At 40.8% G+C, this 16,588-nt stretch overlaps 1 protein-coding gene across 1 annotated transcript; it reads left to right on the top strand.

Moving 5' to 3' along the window:
* Positions 1–1,172: 1,172 nt before the first annotated feature.
* On the top strand, positions 1,173–13,091 carry GHRL (ghrelin and obestatin prepropeptide). Its single transcript, XM_078662422.1, has 4 exons — positions 1,173–1,316; positions 3,665–3,775; positions 6,563–6,671; positions 11,146–13,091. The coding sequence occupies exons 1-4, from the start codon at positions 1,206–1,208 to the stop codon at positions 11,166–11,168; spliced, it is 354 nt and encodes a 117-aa protein (XP_078518548.1). The 5' UTR covers positions 1,173–1,205; the 3' UTR covers positions 11,169–13,091.
* Positions 13,092–16,588: the final 3,497 nt, after the last annotated feature.

The raw sequence follows: 16,588 nt of genomic DNA, 5'->3' as shown, positions 1-16,588 counted from the left end.
AGAGAAATTAAAACATCTCATTTTAACGCCTTGTTTCAAAAGGTGTTATTTTTTTTACACAAAACCCGTTTCACTTTTTTTGTAGATAAGAGCTTTGCGTCAAAAACCATGGATGGTTGCATGGCAACACCCATGTACCACCCATGGAACATCCCCAAGGTGCTAAGTAAAAGCAAAACAGCGCGTCACGGTGCTTTGTGTATTTTTTAGATAACATTCCAGTGCAAAACAAGTTTTGTGCTTGAAAGTAAATAACAAAAAACATTTTCTGCTGGTTTGCGTCACTTTTATGATGCAAACCCTGCACGAAATGTTAGTAAATCTGCCCCTTTGAGTTTGACGCCGATCTTTAGTTTGGGACACCATAATTATATTGGCTGTTCCTTACCTTCCACCGTATGTACCTTAAACACTAATTTTCACTTTCGCCTTTTTTTCGCCATTAGCAAATAACTGAGGTTTCCAAAGCCTGAAGTAGTATCATTTTGATGCCCACTTTTAAAAAAACATTTTCAGTGCGCTGATTATGAAAACCCGAAAGCAATGTAAAGCTTGAGAACTGAAGTTAAAAAGAAACTTCTACCAATGAAATGGAAGTAGGAAAAGTGGGAACAATAATAACAGACTTACAAAATAGAATACAATTGGTAGCTAGAATAATAGGTGAATAAAAACACTTGTGAAATAACACCAATCAGTTAAGAAAAAGTTTATTAAATGATGCAGGGTGAAAACGATAAAATGCCCCTATAACCCAGCAAAAAATAAGTGACACAAAAAATAAAAATAAAGTTTCCCACTTAAACACTTGTTTCTGTTTATTGAATGAATGAGGGGTTTTTATAGCTCAACTTTTAACTAACAAGGTTGTCCTGGCGTTGTGGGATATCACGAATACAGTAATTAGAAAAAGATCTAGTTTTTTGTTGTTGTTTTTTTTGAAGGAAAAGTAGATAGTTGAGTTCAGACCGGATGGGTAAAATAAGCCCATTCCACTGCCTAGGTCCAAGGTGGGCAAAAGAGCGGCCATCTTCTTGTATTTTCTTAAGGATGGGCACTTTAATAAGAAGAGCAAAGACGTTGGGGACCATAGGTGGTAATGCAATATTGGAGATTACTGCAGAGGCACGGCTCTTTCAGCTGTATAATTCCATGTCGCTTCTTGCAGTGTTGGATTCCGCTCGCTCTTTGGAGAGGGCGCTGCCATGTTTCTTCGGATCACAGTCTGTTCCCTTATGGCCGTTGGATTCCTCTTGGCGCACTACGCAGAGGCAGGCTCCAGCTTCTTAAGCCCTGCTGATCTACACAAGCCACAGGTACCCTTTTTCAAACTTTCACCTTGAAAAATATTAGCCTGCATAACTTACCTGAAAAGAAAAGTGTGGTAACAAGTACGCATGCAAAATGTTCAGCGATTCTGGCAGTACCACTATTAATCCAGCACAAATGCCACCAAGAGGTGGGTGAGATTCTAGAGGCTTGTAGAAAGCATGAACAAAGAAGAGATGCATAGGAGGAAAAGATGGGGTCTAAATGAATTTCAGCAAACTTTAACAAATGGCCCATAGAGTCTAATCCTGTACTTGGGAAAAGATGAAGGGGGTAATTTACAGTTGACCGTTACCCGGGCAGCTATAAAAAAAATATCAATGGATGTTATGTATGTGCAGCTCTGAATTCGAGGGTCTCATTTAGAGGCAAGGGCAGTGGTGTAATTCCAAACTTCTTGGTAAGTTATTCTCCTGAGAGAATGGTGTTATAGTTTAGGTTGATTATTATTTTAATTTTAGGTTGAGCCTTCTATTTCATGCTAGCCATGTTTTCCCTCAAAGCGAACAACACCCCTATGTACGTTGTGTCAGATGGATCTCAGGTAAGCAATCGGGGAAAGTGTTGCCTCTATCGAGATGACAGATGACCATTGATGGTAGTTCTAAAGCCTGTTTCTGGGGAAAGGGTTTCACTTTGTGACAAAGACCAACTAATTGCAGAAGGTCTTTGTCTTGTGATCGGTGTGAATCAGGAAAAGGAGATGGGTGTTAATGTAGAAATCCCAGGGTTGGCGACGTTGATGAGGTGGGGTGGTTGAACATCTTGTGAGCCAATTCAGAACCTGCGGTCTGTAGGGATGGGCTAAATTCCTCCTTGGTGGAGTTCAGCTTGAGGTAGGACTGGTTATCCAGGCTTAGATAGTGATATCTTCAGCAGGTTAAGTTCTTTGTTAGCTAAGACCTTCACGTAACGTTGAATGTCATCCTTATATTGGTAAATTCTGAAGTTCTTGTCTACCAGAGGACACCAAGTGATTCCATTTGCATGATGAAGATGAGAGGCGAATGGGTGAATTAATGAAAGGTTTCAAACATAGACAATAAGTCGTTAAGGCAAAGCTTCAAACAGATTGAAGAAAAACATAGAAAAATATGGCCTAGCAATATTTATCTGCCAACAGATTTGGTGGGCATAATTTAGAAAGGTGATTGTACATGTTAGTTGCACTTTGTATCCAGAAACTGATCTTTTGAGTGGAAATTTCCATTCTGAGATTCATGATCAACAGAAGTTTTCATCTGCAGATCAGATTCACTCTTGCAAAAAAAAATGCTAGTTTGACTGATTGTCGGTAGAGTAAATTTCTGCTCAGAGAAAAGGTTTTTTTTAACAGCCAACATTTTGTGTTCATCCAAAGGTTATGGGCGTTGACAAACTTCTTCAGATCCTTTCCTCCATTCGAAGGTTACTCCCACTAATTGGAAAAGCAAGGTCCTTTCCAGTGTGGGAGATGAACTGCATGTTCCCATAATTCATGGGAGTACAAATGAAGGGTTTCCTCCTCTGGGGGAAAAAACTGTAAAAAAAAGAAAAATGTGATTTTGCACATTTCGGCAGAGGGTATGCTAGTAGACCTTTCCACTATGTTGACAAATGAGTAAAATTAAACCTTGACTTCTAAAAAGTTGTCTTAATTGCATGGCGTGATCGTCCTTTCAATGGAAAAATTGTGGGTGTAGATCTGCAATTGATTAAATTGGAGATTTTCTGTGAATTGGGCCCTATATCTACATTTTTAAAAACATAACCATCACACATCATAAAAATCATGAACTTAGATGAATATGGCTGGAAACGCTTATGTTTCGAAACCAGTGCCGCACCACTAAATTTATTGTTATCGCTATTTGCATTGCAGTTCTATCATGCGTGACTTCACAGCGTCATTTTTTCCATGTCCGGCTGGCTGTAGGTTGGAGCATGCATGCAAGGATTGCAAATGAGCGATTGAAGGGTGGGGTAGGTAGGAAGTATTTAATGTTGTGTGTGAGGCTGCTGGAAGTACCTGGTGTCATGCACAATGAAGTTGCGCATAAGATGGCTAGTGTTGAGAAGCCTGAGAGGCACAAAGTGCTGTCTCACAAATTAACCTGAGGTCCCTTGGATGTCCGTTAAATAGCTCTTCACAAATTAGCTGATTCACAGAACGAAGGAGGACCTCCTCCAATTAATAAAGGAAATAGGCTAAATACTCTACATAATTAATCAAATCCAGGTACTTTGCATGAGCTGCAACCCAGTTAATGTTTTTATTAATTACACTTGTGTGCATTATGCACTCCTATGTTCTAATCTCCAATGATCTGTGTATTTTTGGGTATCCACACTGCAGCCCAGGAAGCCTGCAAGAAAGATCATCCCCAATAACCCTCAGCGCCGGGAGACAGATGGTGTTTTCGATGTCTATGAAAAGCAACCAGGAGACGAGGAACTAGAAATTCGGGTTCGTATTGTCACGGTGTTGAACCCATTCTATTTTCATTGCTCTGTTTCAGCGGGCTGTGGAATAGATGCCACTATGTGCTTGTCCCCTTGTGTTGATTTGCAGGAGCAGGCTCATCTTGGCTTTGAGAATCACACACAGATCATTCATAATGTCCCCTGCCTCTCATTATAAAGATAAGCCTGGCACCTTCCAGTTGATATGCAAGGGTGCACTCATCTTGGCCTTGAGAGTCTTATCCAGGTCATTTAGAAAGCTGTGTGACTACCAAACTAAGCATAAGCCTGACCTCTCACTTTGATGTGTAGAGGCGGGTCCACCCGACAGCTGAATATCACATCCAGGTCATTGGAAAATCAGTGTCTTTGATTCAAAAACTATGCCTACTCCTATCAATAACATCACCTTCTGTGGCACTGAATGAGGGGGGGAAAGTCCCTAATGAATTCATGTAGAGGTTTATAAATAAAAAGTAACTGAAATCCTTAATAACACATTGTTCTGCTCCTGCATATGTTATTTAATTGAAGTAAACCATACCCTTTCTTTGTTGTGGATACAGTTGAGCAAGCTCTCACCTTCAGATTGTTAGTGTTTTTCAGCCATTTAGCTTTTTCCAGTTCCTGTATTTTGTCTACCAGATCACACTACACTGCTTTAGGTTTCTGTCCTCATTTGCAGTTGCTTTCAATCTCTAAGTCCTGCACTGAAAGATATCCTGTCATTTCATCCCAGTGTAATTCAGTGAAACCCAAATTCAAAGAAAACACTTAATTGTAAAACTACTTCACTGTAACACAAAGCCAGAGAAATATAATTCAGAACAAAACGTTTGATTGAAATTGGTGAATGATTGTGGTCAAGATTAGAACTAATGACAGCATTAGGGTTACAGTTATGGTAGCTGTAATGGCCAAGGAAAGGGCTAGGAACATGTCTTAGCTAGGGATGAGTGTAGGACTTGGAATAGGATCAAAAGTTATGGGTTGGGGAGAATCTTATATTTCAAGGTGTATGGCTATGTTTTCATTATAAAGTGTCTGTTCATTGAAATCAAGATTTGAAATGCCAAGTTTATCAAAATCTGGCTTTTTAACTGAAACAGGTTTCAACAAAACTTAGCTCTGAAACTGGGTTTCAATGAAATGTACTGAGATCAAAATGCGCCTTCTGAAGCCCGGCCTAGATCGCCTCCTTTAAAAAAAGTTTATTAAAATGTAAAAAATAAATAAGTATACAAAGTAAAAAAAAAATTATTTTGAATATTAATGTAAATTAATTTGATATATTTCAGTTAAATGTAGAGTAAATATGCTACAGCACTACTAACAATTTCCCGACAAATATTTAATTACTTTATTAATATTAAACTAAAATAATTTTTAAAGATTTATTTTAAGAAAAGCCCACATAACGTAAAATTGTTACATTTATAATGTATTAAAAAATATTACAATGTATGTAAAAAACATTTATTTTAACAGCAAAAAGTTTATATTAAAATTTAAACTAAACTAATGTTTTTGATTTCTATATACATTTTTTAAACACTTAATTACATATATATATATATATTTACAAAGTCTAAATAAACAATGTATTTAAACATGATTTCCTATTGGGTGTTTAAGTCCTCACCTCCATTTCTTTCTATGGGAGGATGCTGAAGTTCCAATGGCTAGCCATGTGTGGTCCTGGACTTGCTGCAAGTCTGATCTGGAGTACATGTACTACTGTTTTGGGTCTGTGTTAGCTGTAGTAAGTTTAGCAGCGTAGTTTGTGTATAGGAAGGAGCTTACTCTTACGTGGCTGGGGGTATGTCCGTCCCTAGACCTCCATTAACCCCTCCCTTTTATTTATAAATATTACCCATTTTCTAGCCACTCGCCCCTCTCCCTCCCACATGTACTACTAAAATGTAGGCTTATGTGTACATAGGTATATGCACAGAAAAGACAAGCATGTAGGTTAGTTATCAGGATTTTGTAGTAATACAAAAAGTAGTTTATTAATAAGCCCCATTGAGATTAATTCTAGGACCTTCCCACCAGATACTTTGTATGAAACCTCAACCCAACTAACAAATGTGTAATTAGTACTTGTAGAGCATGATTTGAGGTATCCGGGACTGTCATCGGTGGGCACCCTTTGTTTTGTGGCACAAGCAGGACACTGAGTCAGAGATATAAGAATAACTCAATGTAAGAAATCCACCAATGGGGATCATTATACAGGGTATATAATTACAGGGGTATATAATCCAAATGAAATATATAGCTTTAAATATTAATGGTCTGGGTGCAAGTCAGAACACAGATCCTTCCATAATGGGTGTCAGTCCAACATGATCGCTACTGAAAAGAGCGAGAAATAGGCACAATGCCATCAGCCTGAACTTTAATGCATGTACGGTGAGTCCTTGGTAGGTAGGATGTTTGCTGACTCCTGGCATTGATAAAGATTTTTGTCAAAATAAGATCAACACCGACAAGGGATATGGGTTAATCCTTAGTACTGAGGGCTACGCACTACTAAGTTATTCCTTGTAGGCTATCGGAAAGCAGCACAAGATAACCAGGTGTTTGTGCTTCAGGTAAATGAACAAATGACGAGACAAAAAACACAGCACTCTCTTCCATCTGTTGTGAGTGATACTGGCTGTAAAGTCCCTACTCCTCCCACTAGTATAACTCCGTTGCTAAAACCACAGACCGTAAAATTGTCTTTCAGAATTTTTGTCACCACGAAGGTGAAGATTTTAAAATTAATTCCCAGTTTTGTTTCCAGTTCAACGTGCCCTTTGAGATTGGAGTGAGGATGTCCGAGACCCAGTACCTGGATTACGGCCAGCTGCTTCAGGAGATTCTGCAGGGACTGTTCCCTGACAATACACCAGGTGAGCTCATGAACTGTCTTTTATACACCGAGGGGCATATTTTAGGTAGGTTTTGTGTTGCCCTTGCGTCATGCAAGGGGGTGCCTGGGCAACACGAAACCCAAGTTGGATTTATCAAACCATGCAAGGCCACTTTGCGTGGCCCCGAGTGGCTTGATAAATCCAGAGCAACACAGGGCAAATCGATGCGTTACTGTTGTGTTTTGATCATATGTATTGTTGTTCTTTGGAATTGTTTTCCTTCAATTTCGGTCATAGAGAAAGAAACTTTTGCAGTAGTTTGGGTTTTGGAACATTTCAGAAGTTTTGTGTGGGGTAAGGAGTGTACCGTCAGGTCGGACCATAAACCTTTGGTTAAACTTTTGACTATGGATGGTTTATTTAAGGCATCTGCTAGGATTGCAAGGATGTCCATGCGGTTACAGGAATATATTTACAAGATTGAATATATTCCAGGTAAAAGCAATGTTTTAGCGGATTTTTTATCTCGCATGCCATCTGAATTGCAGGATTGTTTTGTGCTAACTCGGACAAGGCTCTTATAACGTTAAGACCTGATATGTGTGAACCAATTGTTTCTGATGGGCCTTGGCATACTGTTGCTATTGACATCATGGGTCCTATTGGTCAAAATTCAAAGTTTATTATATCAATCTTCTTCTAATTCTCCTGAGACGTCTGTTAATACCCCTGAAATTTCTTCTGAAATTTCTCCTGATATGTCAGAAAATGTTTCTTCTGAAAATGTGACTGATAATGAAAATTCTATTTCACCTGCGGTTGCTAACAATACAGATAATTCTGTTGTTAATTCTGCAACTCCTGTCTTGCAATCTGCATTCAAGAAACATGTTGTGTCTAAACCTAAATGGTTGGATGACTTTGTTTGTTGATTTATTATTTATATTTTCTTTGTAGTTATTTTGTATTTATTTATTTTTCGAAAGGGGGAAGATGTGTTGTGTTTTGATCATATGTATTGTTGTTCTTTGGAATTGTTTTGCTTCAAGCTTCTGTCTCTCTGCTATTGCTTCAACATTCTATGCCGGTGGCCAAGGGACAGTTGCTGTGGGAGAAGACCTGTGTAGGCTGTGTCCTACCTTGCTCCTGTGTTCTTGCAATAAATCTTATTCTACTTGAATTACCAGTCTCCTGACTTTACAGTTAAGTTACTCTGCCCCAGGGAGACGTTCCTTGGGTGGAGCGTGGGTGTTCCCACGCATCCACCCATGGAACTTGCCACATTCCCAGATTTACCAACACAGTGCAACATATCTAACACAAATACTAACTATCTCTTCATGTATAAAACAGAATTCTGGATTCCAGAAAAATATAGCATAAACTTAAGGTTTGAGTGGAGTCGGATGTTGGAGGAATGTACTGTGCATCAAAGTAAATCTGATAAACAAGGCATGATAACTGCTGCATATATTCACGCGTGCAAGGGTTAGGAGACCTGCCCTTGTTAAGTTTTTGCTATATTTTTATGGCATCAATAATTCTGTTCATCCATGAAAAGATCATTAGTATTTGTGTTGTAATGTTATTAATTGGCCATGATGAATCAACGCAGGTCGAGAAACGTGTTTTGGCCCCAGATGGTCATCCTGCTGTGAGAAAATGAAACAAAGCTTGAACTTTTTCATCACCTACTTGTGGATGTTTATTGAACTATCAAGAGACCTCAAAACTCAGTCTCTTTTTTTGTACAAGAGGAAACGTGTTCATTTAAAAAACAAACAAAAAAACCACACATTGCATATGTGTTGTGGTGCCCAACACTCATTCAATGCATGGGATACCTCTGCATTTGTTTAAACACAGGAATTCACACTAGAATGGTATGATTCCAATGAAAATCCTATGCAAGACAGTACAACTCACCTAGGCACCATGGTGCGAAGCTATGCATCGTGCACGGCAGCCTTGTTTAAGCGCCAGCACAGGGAATGGCAGCAGGAGTAGGTCAATCTTCGTCAATATGGCTCTGCGTTAGTTATGTTTTGCCCTCATGCGATGCAAATTAGGTTGCTGTGCTGTAAAGCATAGAAAATGAGTAAATCTTGGCTCTAGTATTTTTTACAGAACAGCAACATTTTCCCCTTTAGTTCAGATGGTCGAATGGAGTTGAACAGAGGTGTGCTGGCCTGAAAGTATTTTTTTTTGGGTGTGAAAAGTTTAGACATGTTAATCTTGTTCCAGTTTCAAAAGAACAAAACATCTTAAAGTAAAAACATATGATCCCCCCATCTCTCCCAGATCTTTTCACTTCATGTAACTTTTGTTTCGTATCCACCAGTGTAGCCAGGGGCTTGCTCCATTCATTGATACAGATTTCTCCTGGTCTTTGCCCTCCCAGACCCTAGCCCAGGACTTCTGGTTCTAGGAATTCTCTTATGCTGAAAAAATCTTACACTGCACCAACTCTTTAGGAATTTGAACGTCTTTCAAGTATCTATCTCTCTTTCTTCTGTGTGCCTATATTTAGATTCTAGCGAATTTCATCATGATCATTTAGTTGAGCCCATGTACAAGGACATCCCTGGGCTTTCTCCAAACGTGGTTAATTCTCAATACTGGAGAGATCCTGAAGAGATCATGGCAATGACATACAGAGGTATAAAACAACACTGTTTCTGATTGGTTTGTCCCTCCCTGTGCGGCCTGACATTTAATTTGCCCTGTCCACTATCTTGCAACTTCTGAAAATATATGTAAAAGATCCATCTGATGTTGTGTAGCTTTCAAAGTTCTGTTCTATCCAATCCAGACATCTCCTCAGAGTTCTTTTTCAACAACCTAAGTAGAGTATCTTGCACTGAGATGCACAGAGTTATTGTTGCTGCCTATCTCATCAGCCTGCTAGCCTTAATAAATCGCTCCAGCCTTTCAGGGATGTGACCACCAACTGGCAGCTTTTCTGTCACCATCAAGCAGGCATAAATCCCCTTCCGGCTCCTCCAAAATGTAATTTAAGAAGGAATTGAAGAACACAGTGTCAAGAAGTGATCCCTGTCGACCACCGCTTGCAGTCACTGTTTGCCATAAAATTTACTAACCACACAGCTATATCTTGCTTACTTGGCTTTACCACACTACTTATGATCCCACGCATTCGCAAGTTGTTTGGCTATTCTTTGTAGAAGGCAGTTGAAAGCTTAACTGAAACTAAGTATATCACAATTTATGGTGTCCTTTGAGATTATTCCCTGGTCACCAGATACAGCTTAGTCCGGTTTGTTAGTTTTCTCATTAAATTGTGCCTTGATCATAACACATACTTGATTCAGGAAATCACCTGATTTTTTAAAAATATAATTAATTCCAATAATTTCCTTACCAAAACTGGTAATGTCAGGCTGTAAATTGTGAATTACTCTGATTACATTTCAATGACCACTTGTATGGCGAATTTGATTTTCTTCACATTTGTACTATTTGTACTGTAATAACCGACAATTCCTGTTTTCACTTTCATGGCTCGACGACTGATAATTGTGCTTTTCTTTATCTTGAAAAACGGTGGCGCGGTCTATATGAGAAAGTGCAATAGTTTGTTGGGGGAAAAAGCCAGGCTGTGAAGTCTGAAGACATAACTCGTTGGTGTAGACATTGTTAAAAGCATTATGTAGGGCAATATAATGCAGACTAAGTGAAGGTTCCCTCTTCCTCATCCGTCTCTATTACGGATAGCTCACTCCCTTCTTTACCATGATTTGCTCTGCTCCCATAGCAAAAGGTTGGGAATAAAGCTGATGAGTCATAAAACATTTTCATCTGTGCAACATGGTAGTCTCTATATATGCACTCAATTTCACCCCACACCACACCCACTCTCTTCCTTTCATTGAACTCCTGCCTTTTCACACACAGGTCTATACCAGGAGAGAACAGAATGGGCTGAGGCCTGGTTGGTGGCAGTGCAGTGAGACCATCGGTTGAACACAGAGATGATCCCACTGTCTCAAACTGCATGCATCCCTCACCGCTGCTATAATACCTCTTGCCTTGGCATCGTATATGGAAGTAGTGACGGTTAGGGGGGTTAAGACCTGGCTATCACCATTGTGGTCTACATCTATGCCCTTTCATTGGCCTTTAGTTAACTACTGACCCACAGGTGTAGTGACCTTGCAGGAAGACTGCAAAATGTTGTAGAGCTGCGTAAGTTCAGTAAGACGCTCTCCTGATTGCTTTGTTTGGTGGCTGGCGACAGTCACTGTTGCCTGCTCCAGGTTGGGTGATCTTTTTTAAAGCTGTAGATGTCTTTTGTTGCTGGCAATAAGCATTGCTAAAAAATGTCATCATGGTCTTGAATACAGATGATGAGAGGGTTGTTAGGATGACAGTTCTCTGCCCATCTAAAATGAAAGGTTGTGAATGAGGGCAGTGGAGTACAAATCATGCAGCTCGTGTTTGTACATTCGGATTATAATTTTACCTGGTGCACCAATTTGCATTCTCATTTCAGGCCCGCCTGCCGAAAATGAATAGACACAAGAACCTGGAGAAGAAAGCCAACCAGTAAAAAGACTCATTGAAAGACACCCAAGAGATATTCATCTAAAGTACTCTCCTTGCTTTGTTTCCTGTTCCCTTGTCACGAAATGCTACTGCCTTGGATTAGTTGCCAGGATAGGTATTGCATGCCTTAAAGCCAATTGTATGTGATCCAAGATATGGGCAGGCAGAGCCTGAAGAAGGGCAGCACAGCAATACATTTGGCAGATTACACATACATCCTCGGCAGCAACGAGTGATGGCTGATTCAGTCCATCTGTTGCTCACTGTTCCCCACAATGTCTCATTTCAATCCACAAGGCTCAGACAAAACATAAGCTGAAAACAAGACCTTGTAGACCAAAAACGAATGAAGCTGACTTTGTTCTGACATACCTGTTATAAAATAAAAAACTCTGCAAATATTTTTTGCAGAACTGGTTCCTCTCACTGGCACACCGGGCAAACTTTGCAATCACAAGGCATGCCAAGTGTGACATCTTGGGGAAACACATTTGCGTCAATATACTAGGTTACACCTTTTCACTGTGGGCCAGTTCCGGAGCCAAGAACCCCCTACACTCCCCCGCCCGGTTTGTCCTTTCCATTATATTTGTTGTTCTGCCTATTGCACTGTATAAATAACAGAGTATGCCGAATGGAAAGGAAACTGCCACCAAGTAAAGGAAACGGTTGCTTCTGCCACACCCACAGCACATTTCTTCATGCTGAAGTGAATTCATGCTGCCTGCTGCCATATAATCCAATCAGCTCCCTCCCAGACCATTACAAGTGACATCTATCTAGAATCCACAACATCTGCCCACAGCGGTGGGGCTCATGCTGGGGGAGGATGTCTTCTTGATGATACATTGAGTAGCCACTCAGCGATCAAGGTGGATGTCAGCGGTAGGCTATCACAAACTTGAAACTTAAATGTCTCCACTCACATAACTCAAAAAGTTGAATAGGGTTACAGGGAGGGACATTCCTTATGTTTTGGGATGGAGGGTTAGGAGCTTCTTTTTCCAGCACTTTCTTTACTGCTCTCTAATCTATCCCAACATTAATGAGTTCCAAGAGCAAACTTGGCTCAGAAAAGGAGATGCGCCTCTAACTCCCTACAGGCATGCAATTAATAAATATATATTTGTTTACAGTGCCCCCTCCGGAAGGTAAACTACTTTGGCTTTGTAGTGCACTACATTGATTGGCCCCACTTTAAACGTCCACATAAAATACTTTCAGCAAGAAAGAGTTGTTAGGGGAACTGCTATCTATAAAAGAATAGATGCAAAAGCCATCAAACGCCACAAAGCTTGTGATGGCCGCGCCATGACCCTAGAAAAGTTCCTGAATACATTACTTACATTTCCTTCGGTCAACATTTCCTCACAAATCCTGAATTGGAGAGCCTGCCCAAAAACAAATGTATAACCCAAATGTAAGAAAGGATAACATTGCGGTTTGTAGATTCTTTTTAAGTTTTGTGAACAGAGTAGACCATTAGGAACTCGTAAAGATGGGTTCACACTGCTTTTCTGCCTTTCTTGCTGCGCTGTGTCCGAGTTATTCCCCAGGTTACGATGGTCTGCGATCACTTACATCTGCCTTGCTAATAAGAGGAATGAGTTACTGCGGAGAGTTCACTTCTTGCTATAACATTTTTAATAATTGCACTGAAATTATAAAAAAAGAATACAAAGTTGGGACCTAAAGTTCCCTGAATTTGAGCACCCTGAAAATAAATGTTTTTTTTAAAGTTCTGGTAAGGCCAGGACAATCGATCCTGAAAACGAAAGTCGAAAAATACTTCCTAAATTCATGGTTTCGTGATTGAGCAATTCTAAAAATAAAAAAAATCTTAAACGTTAGAGAAATACTTTGCAAAATGATTAAAATACTTTGAAAATAAAATTATGTTGTTTAGAAATGTGTTTTATTTGCGAAATCTAATTAAAAGAATGTGGCCAAAAAATAAGAGGTCTGGCTAATCGACAATGAAAACAACGACACTCCAGCATGTCCACTAGTCTTACTGTCGCTGTTCGTGTCCAATGTGACAAGGCGACTGCTTCAAGAAATGTTCTGTTAATGTTTTTTTAAACAAGATAAGAAGTGGTAAAACTGCAATGAAAGCATTTCTACCACAACCGGTAGTAACATTGTAATTGTAATTTATTTTTCCAACATATTGTAAATTTACCAACACAAATTGCCTCTAGGCGTGAGGAACCTAACAAGTACAACTGAACAAGCTACAAATCATTAGAAATATTCATTTAACAGGATAGCCCCATGGGTCATGACTTGCAAGTGTGACCAGAGAGGGTACATCGTGTGTGAAGAACCCCCGTTCCTCGGGCTCATGCATTGTGTACCATGGGAGCAACCATGATTAGTGGACCACTGGCTTTTCAGAGGCTAAGAGCTACACTTTCCTCCCACAATCCACAGACTCCAGATCTGAAGACCAGGGTCCTTTATTAGGGTGCGCTTTTATGGATTCAAGCAAGCACTCTACTAAAGAAGATTGTATAAAGGGGCCCTTTGAGGCGATGGGACCATCCGGACCATTCTGAATCATACATATTAACCACCTAATTTGAAATAGGGGTTGTGCAAGTGCACGACTCCCTTGAGGTGGCCCCTAGCAGTAACACGTACATGCTCGCCCACTTCCATAGTACCATATCGCCACTTACATCCAGGTCACAATAGTGCAGCTGCAGCAGTGCAAGAACGGAACTCACCAGAAGGGTACCAAATGGGAACATGGAAAAACTGACTGCAGAAAAACTCAAAAACATCTAATGCTAAAATATCTACCACACAACCACTTCGAATGTATTTTAGAGTTTCAACTTGCACTAAATTCTAAGATCTACCTAAGCTCAATTTCTACCTATTGTAGGATAGGATTAAGTTACTGCTCTAACTCAAGTTCTAGCATGTTGAAAAATAAGTGCTTGGCTGTCTTTTCAGCCGCATTAACTGTTTATGGTGAGGGATATTTATGTTTCCTAGATGTTTTCACTGAACGGTTTTGCAGTCCATGTTGTGTTGTATTATATTTTCATTCTCTAGAAGAACAGACTCCTTCTGGAGACCAATAGTCAGACTGCTGGTATCCTCCTCAGTCGTTTCCCAAACCAGGGGACCCCTTTCAGTTAGGATCGAAGGGAAGAATACCGCTAAGGTGTAGAAGAAGTTGCTATCTCACTAAAGTGCCTCACTCACCAGGCGCTTTTTGCTCCTGGCAGACACATCCACATTATGCATGACACCAAAACCCTGTGCAGTCAGTTATTCGGGTCCCTTTTCTTTTGCTACGGGATAGCAACAGTTATCCAACCCTATTTTAGGCTGTTGTCTACCAAGAACACCTAATGAAGCCCAAAGAGCAAGTGCACATATTGCAACCTAGCCTCTTGATAATACCAGATATCCTGCTTTCCTTGCCAGTAGCACGTCCAGGTACATAAGTAAACTATTTTGTTTACTTAATTCTGTGACCTGAGCATCTTTTCACCAAAACCCTGCCAGTCTTATAGAATGGAAGTGTCAGAACTGGACAGGAATTAGGGTCTAAAACCTGAGAGTAATGAAGGACCAAAAACATGACAATACACCAAGTGCAACCCACTAGCAGAAGGCCTCAATTCTTAAACATGCACTCTGCTTAAATATCAGACAGCTGTCTGACAGATACTTACAGACCGCCACAGGATATTATGCCCTCTGAGTCCGAACTGGACTCCTACACCTAACTCATCATACTAGCATCATGCCTGAGTCCCATAGCAGACTCCAAGCCATCCCACTCCCTTTCCGGTCTCATATAGGACATCTTCTGTTGGTGCCTGAATTGGTTCTTTCAGTTGCAGGTTGAGGTGTGTAGCAGCCCCAGAATTTTTCCTACAATGCAACATCAGCAAACATGCAAGAAACACTGTACAGTCGACCATGAGTAATATCGGGGATGGCACTCACACAACAGACAAAGGAAGGCAAACTCGATAATTCCTGGGGAAGAAGAGGGTGACTATGGCCAATGTTCCCTCTAATTTTTTTCCTCCGTGTGCGGCAGTGGAAGGTCTCTGTGAGCTGCAACCATGGCTATGTGCGCCAGGAACCAAACTGCGCATGTCTGTGGCGCCAAATGGCACTCAAAACGTTTACTTTAATAAGTAAAAAGATGGTGCATTTTCACACATACAGAGCCACAATAAGGGTCTTAACACTATCAATGCTACAGCAATTCATCCTCTGTGCTGCAGATCCATGTTTCCCATTGTTCATGACGAGCTCAGCTTGTCATGAGCACACAAGCAGTGTACTGCATGACGAGCTGAGCTCGTCATGAGCATGGAGGGGGTTAAGGGCAGTTTGCAAATGTATTGTATTGCCTGTATTTTCATTGTTGTGTCTCTGACTGCTGTTGTCTGTCTTCCCCGCTGCCTGTACGTGGTCCGTGCCCCTTTTTCTTCCCTCTGTTCCCCTCGCTGTCCCCGTGCTCTCTCTGCCGTTTTCCTTCTGTTCCCTTCTGCCCGTTCTGCCTTCTGTTCTCAGCTGCCCCTATATTTCTGTATTCTGCCTCTGCGCCATTAGTTTTTTGTGCCTTTCTGCCCTCTGTTCCACTTCGTTTTCCCCTCGTTTTTGTGCCCTTCTGCTCTGTTCCACTCGATTTTTGTGCCTTTCTGCCCTCTGTTCCACTCGTTTTTTGTGCATTTCTGCCCTCTGTTCCACTTGGTTTTTTAACCCTTCTGCCCTCTGTTTCACTCGTTTTTTGTGCCCTTCTGCCCTCTGTTTCACTCGTATTTTGTGCCTTTCTGCCCTCTGTTCCATTTTGTTTTCCCCTCGTTTTTTCTGCCCTTCTGCCCTCTGTTCCACTCGTTTTTTGTGCCCCTCTAACCTCTGTTCCACTCGTTTTTTTGTGCCTTTCTGCCCTCAGTGCCACTTGTTTTTTTCCTTTTTTGTGTGCCCCTTTTGCCTTCTGTTCCATTCCGGTCATTTCCCCAGCCGCTGTGCCCCCTGCGGCACCGCCCCCCTGACTGCCCACTGTGGCCTTTTGTTTAAGTATTGCTGTTAATCAGAACCCCTTCACGGGCTCCGATTAACAGCAATACTTAAACAAAAGGCCACAGTCTGCCCCACGCTTTACTAACAAAAGCGTAGTCAGTTTCCAAACACAGCGCGTACTTTAGCACACGCTGTGTTTGGAAACGGTCTGTACGCTTTTGTTAGTAAAGCGCGGGGCAGACCGTGGCTTTTTGTTTAAGTATTGCTGTTAATCGGAGCCCATGAAGGAGCTCCGAATAACAGCAATACTTAAACAAAAGGCCACAGTCTGCCCCGCGTTTTACTAACAAAAGCGTAGTCAGTTTCCAAACACAGCGCGTACTTTAGCACAC

Source organism: Lissotriton helveticus, chromosome 9 (genome assembly GCF_964261635.1).
Source record: "Lissotriton helveticus chromosome 9, aLisHel1.1, whole genome shotgun sequence".
NCBI classification, from domain to species: domain Eukaryota; kingdom Metazoa; phylum Chordata; class Amphibia; order Caudata; family Salamandridae; genus Lissotriton; species Lissotriton helveticus.
The sequence above is the reverse complement of the archived record's forward strand: the minus strand, read 5'-3'. Positions and strand labels throughout refer to the sequence as shown.

Excerpts from the sequence above, each read along its gene's own strand:
- GHRL (XM_078662422.1), top strand. The coding sequence starts at position 1,206 with ATGTTTCTTCGGATCACAGTCTGTTCCCTTATGGCCGTTGGATTCCTC. Across the intron at positions 1,317-3,664 it reads CTGATCTACACAAGCCACAG|CCCAGGAAGCCTGCAAGAAA; the intron begins GTACCCTTTTTC and ends TCCACACTGCAG. Across the intron at positions 3,776-6,562 it reads ACGAGGAACTAGAAATTCGG|TTCAACGTGCCCTTTGAGAT; the intron begins GTTCGTATTGTC and ends TTTTGTTTCCAG.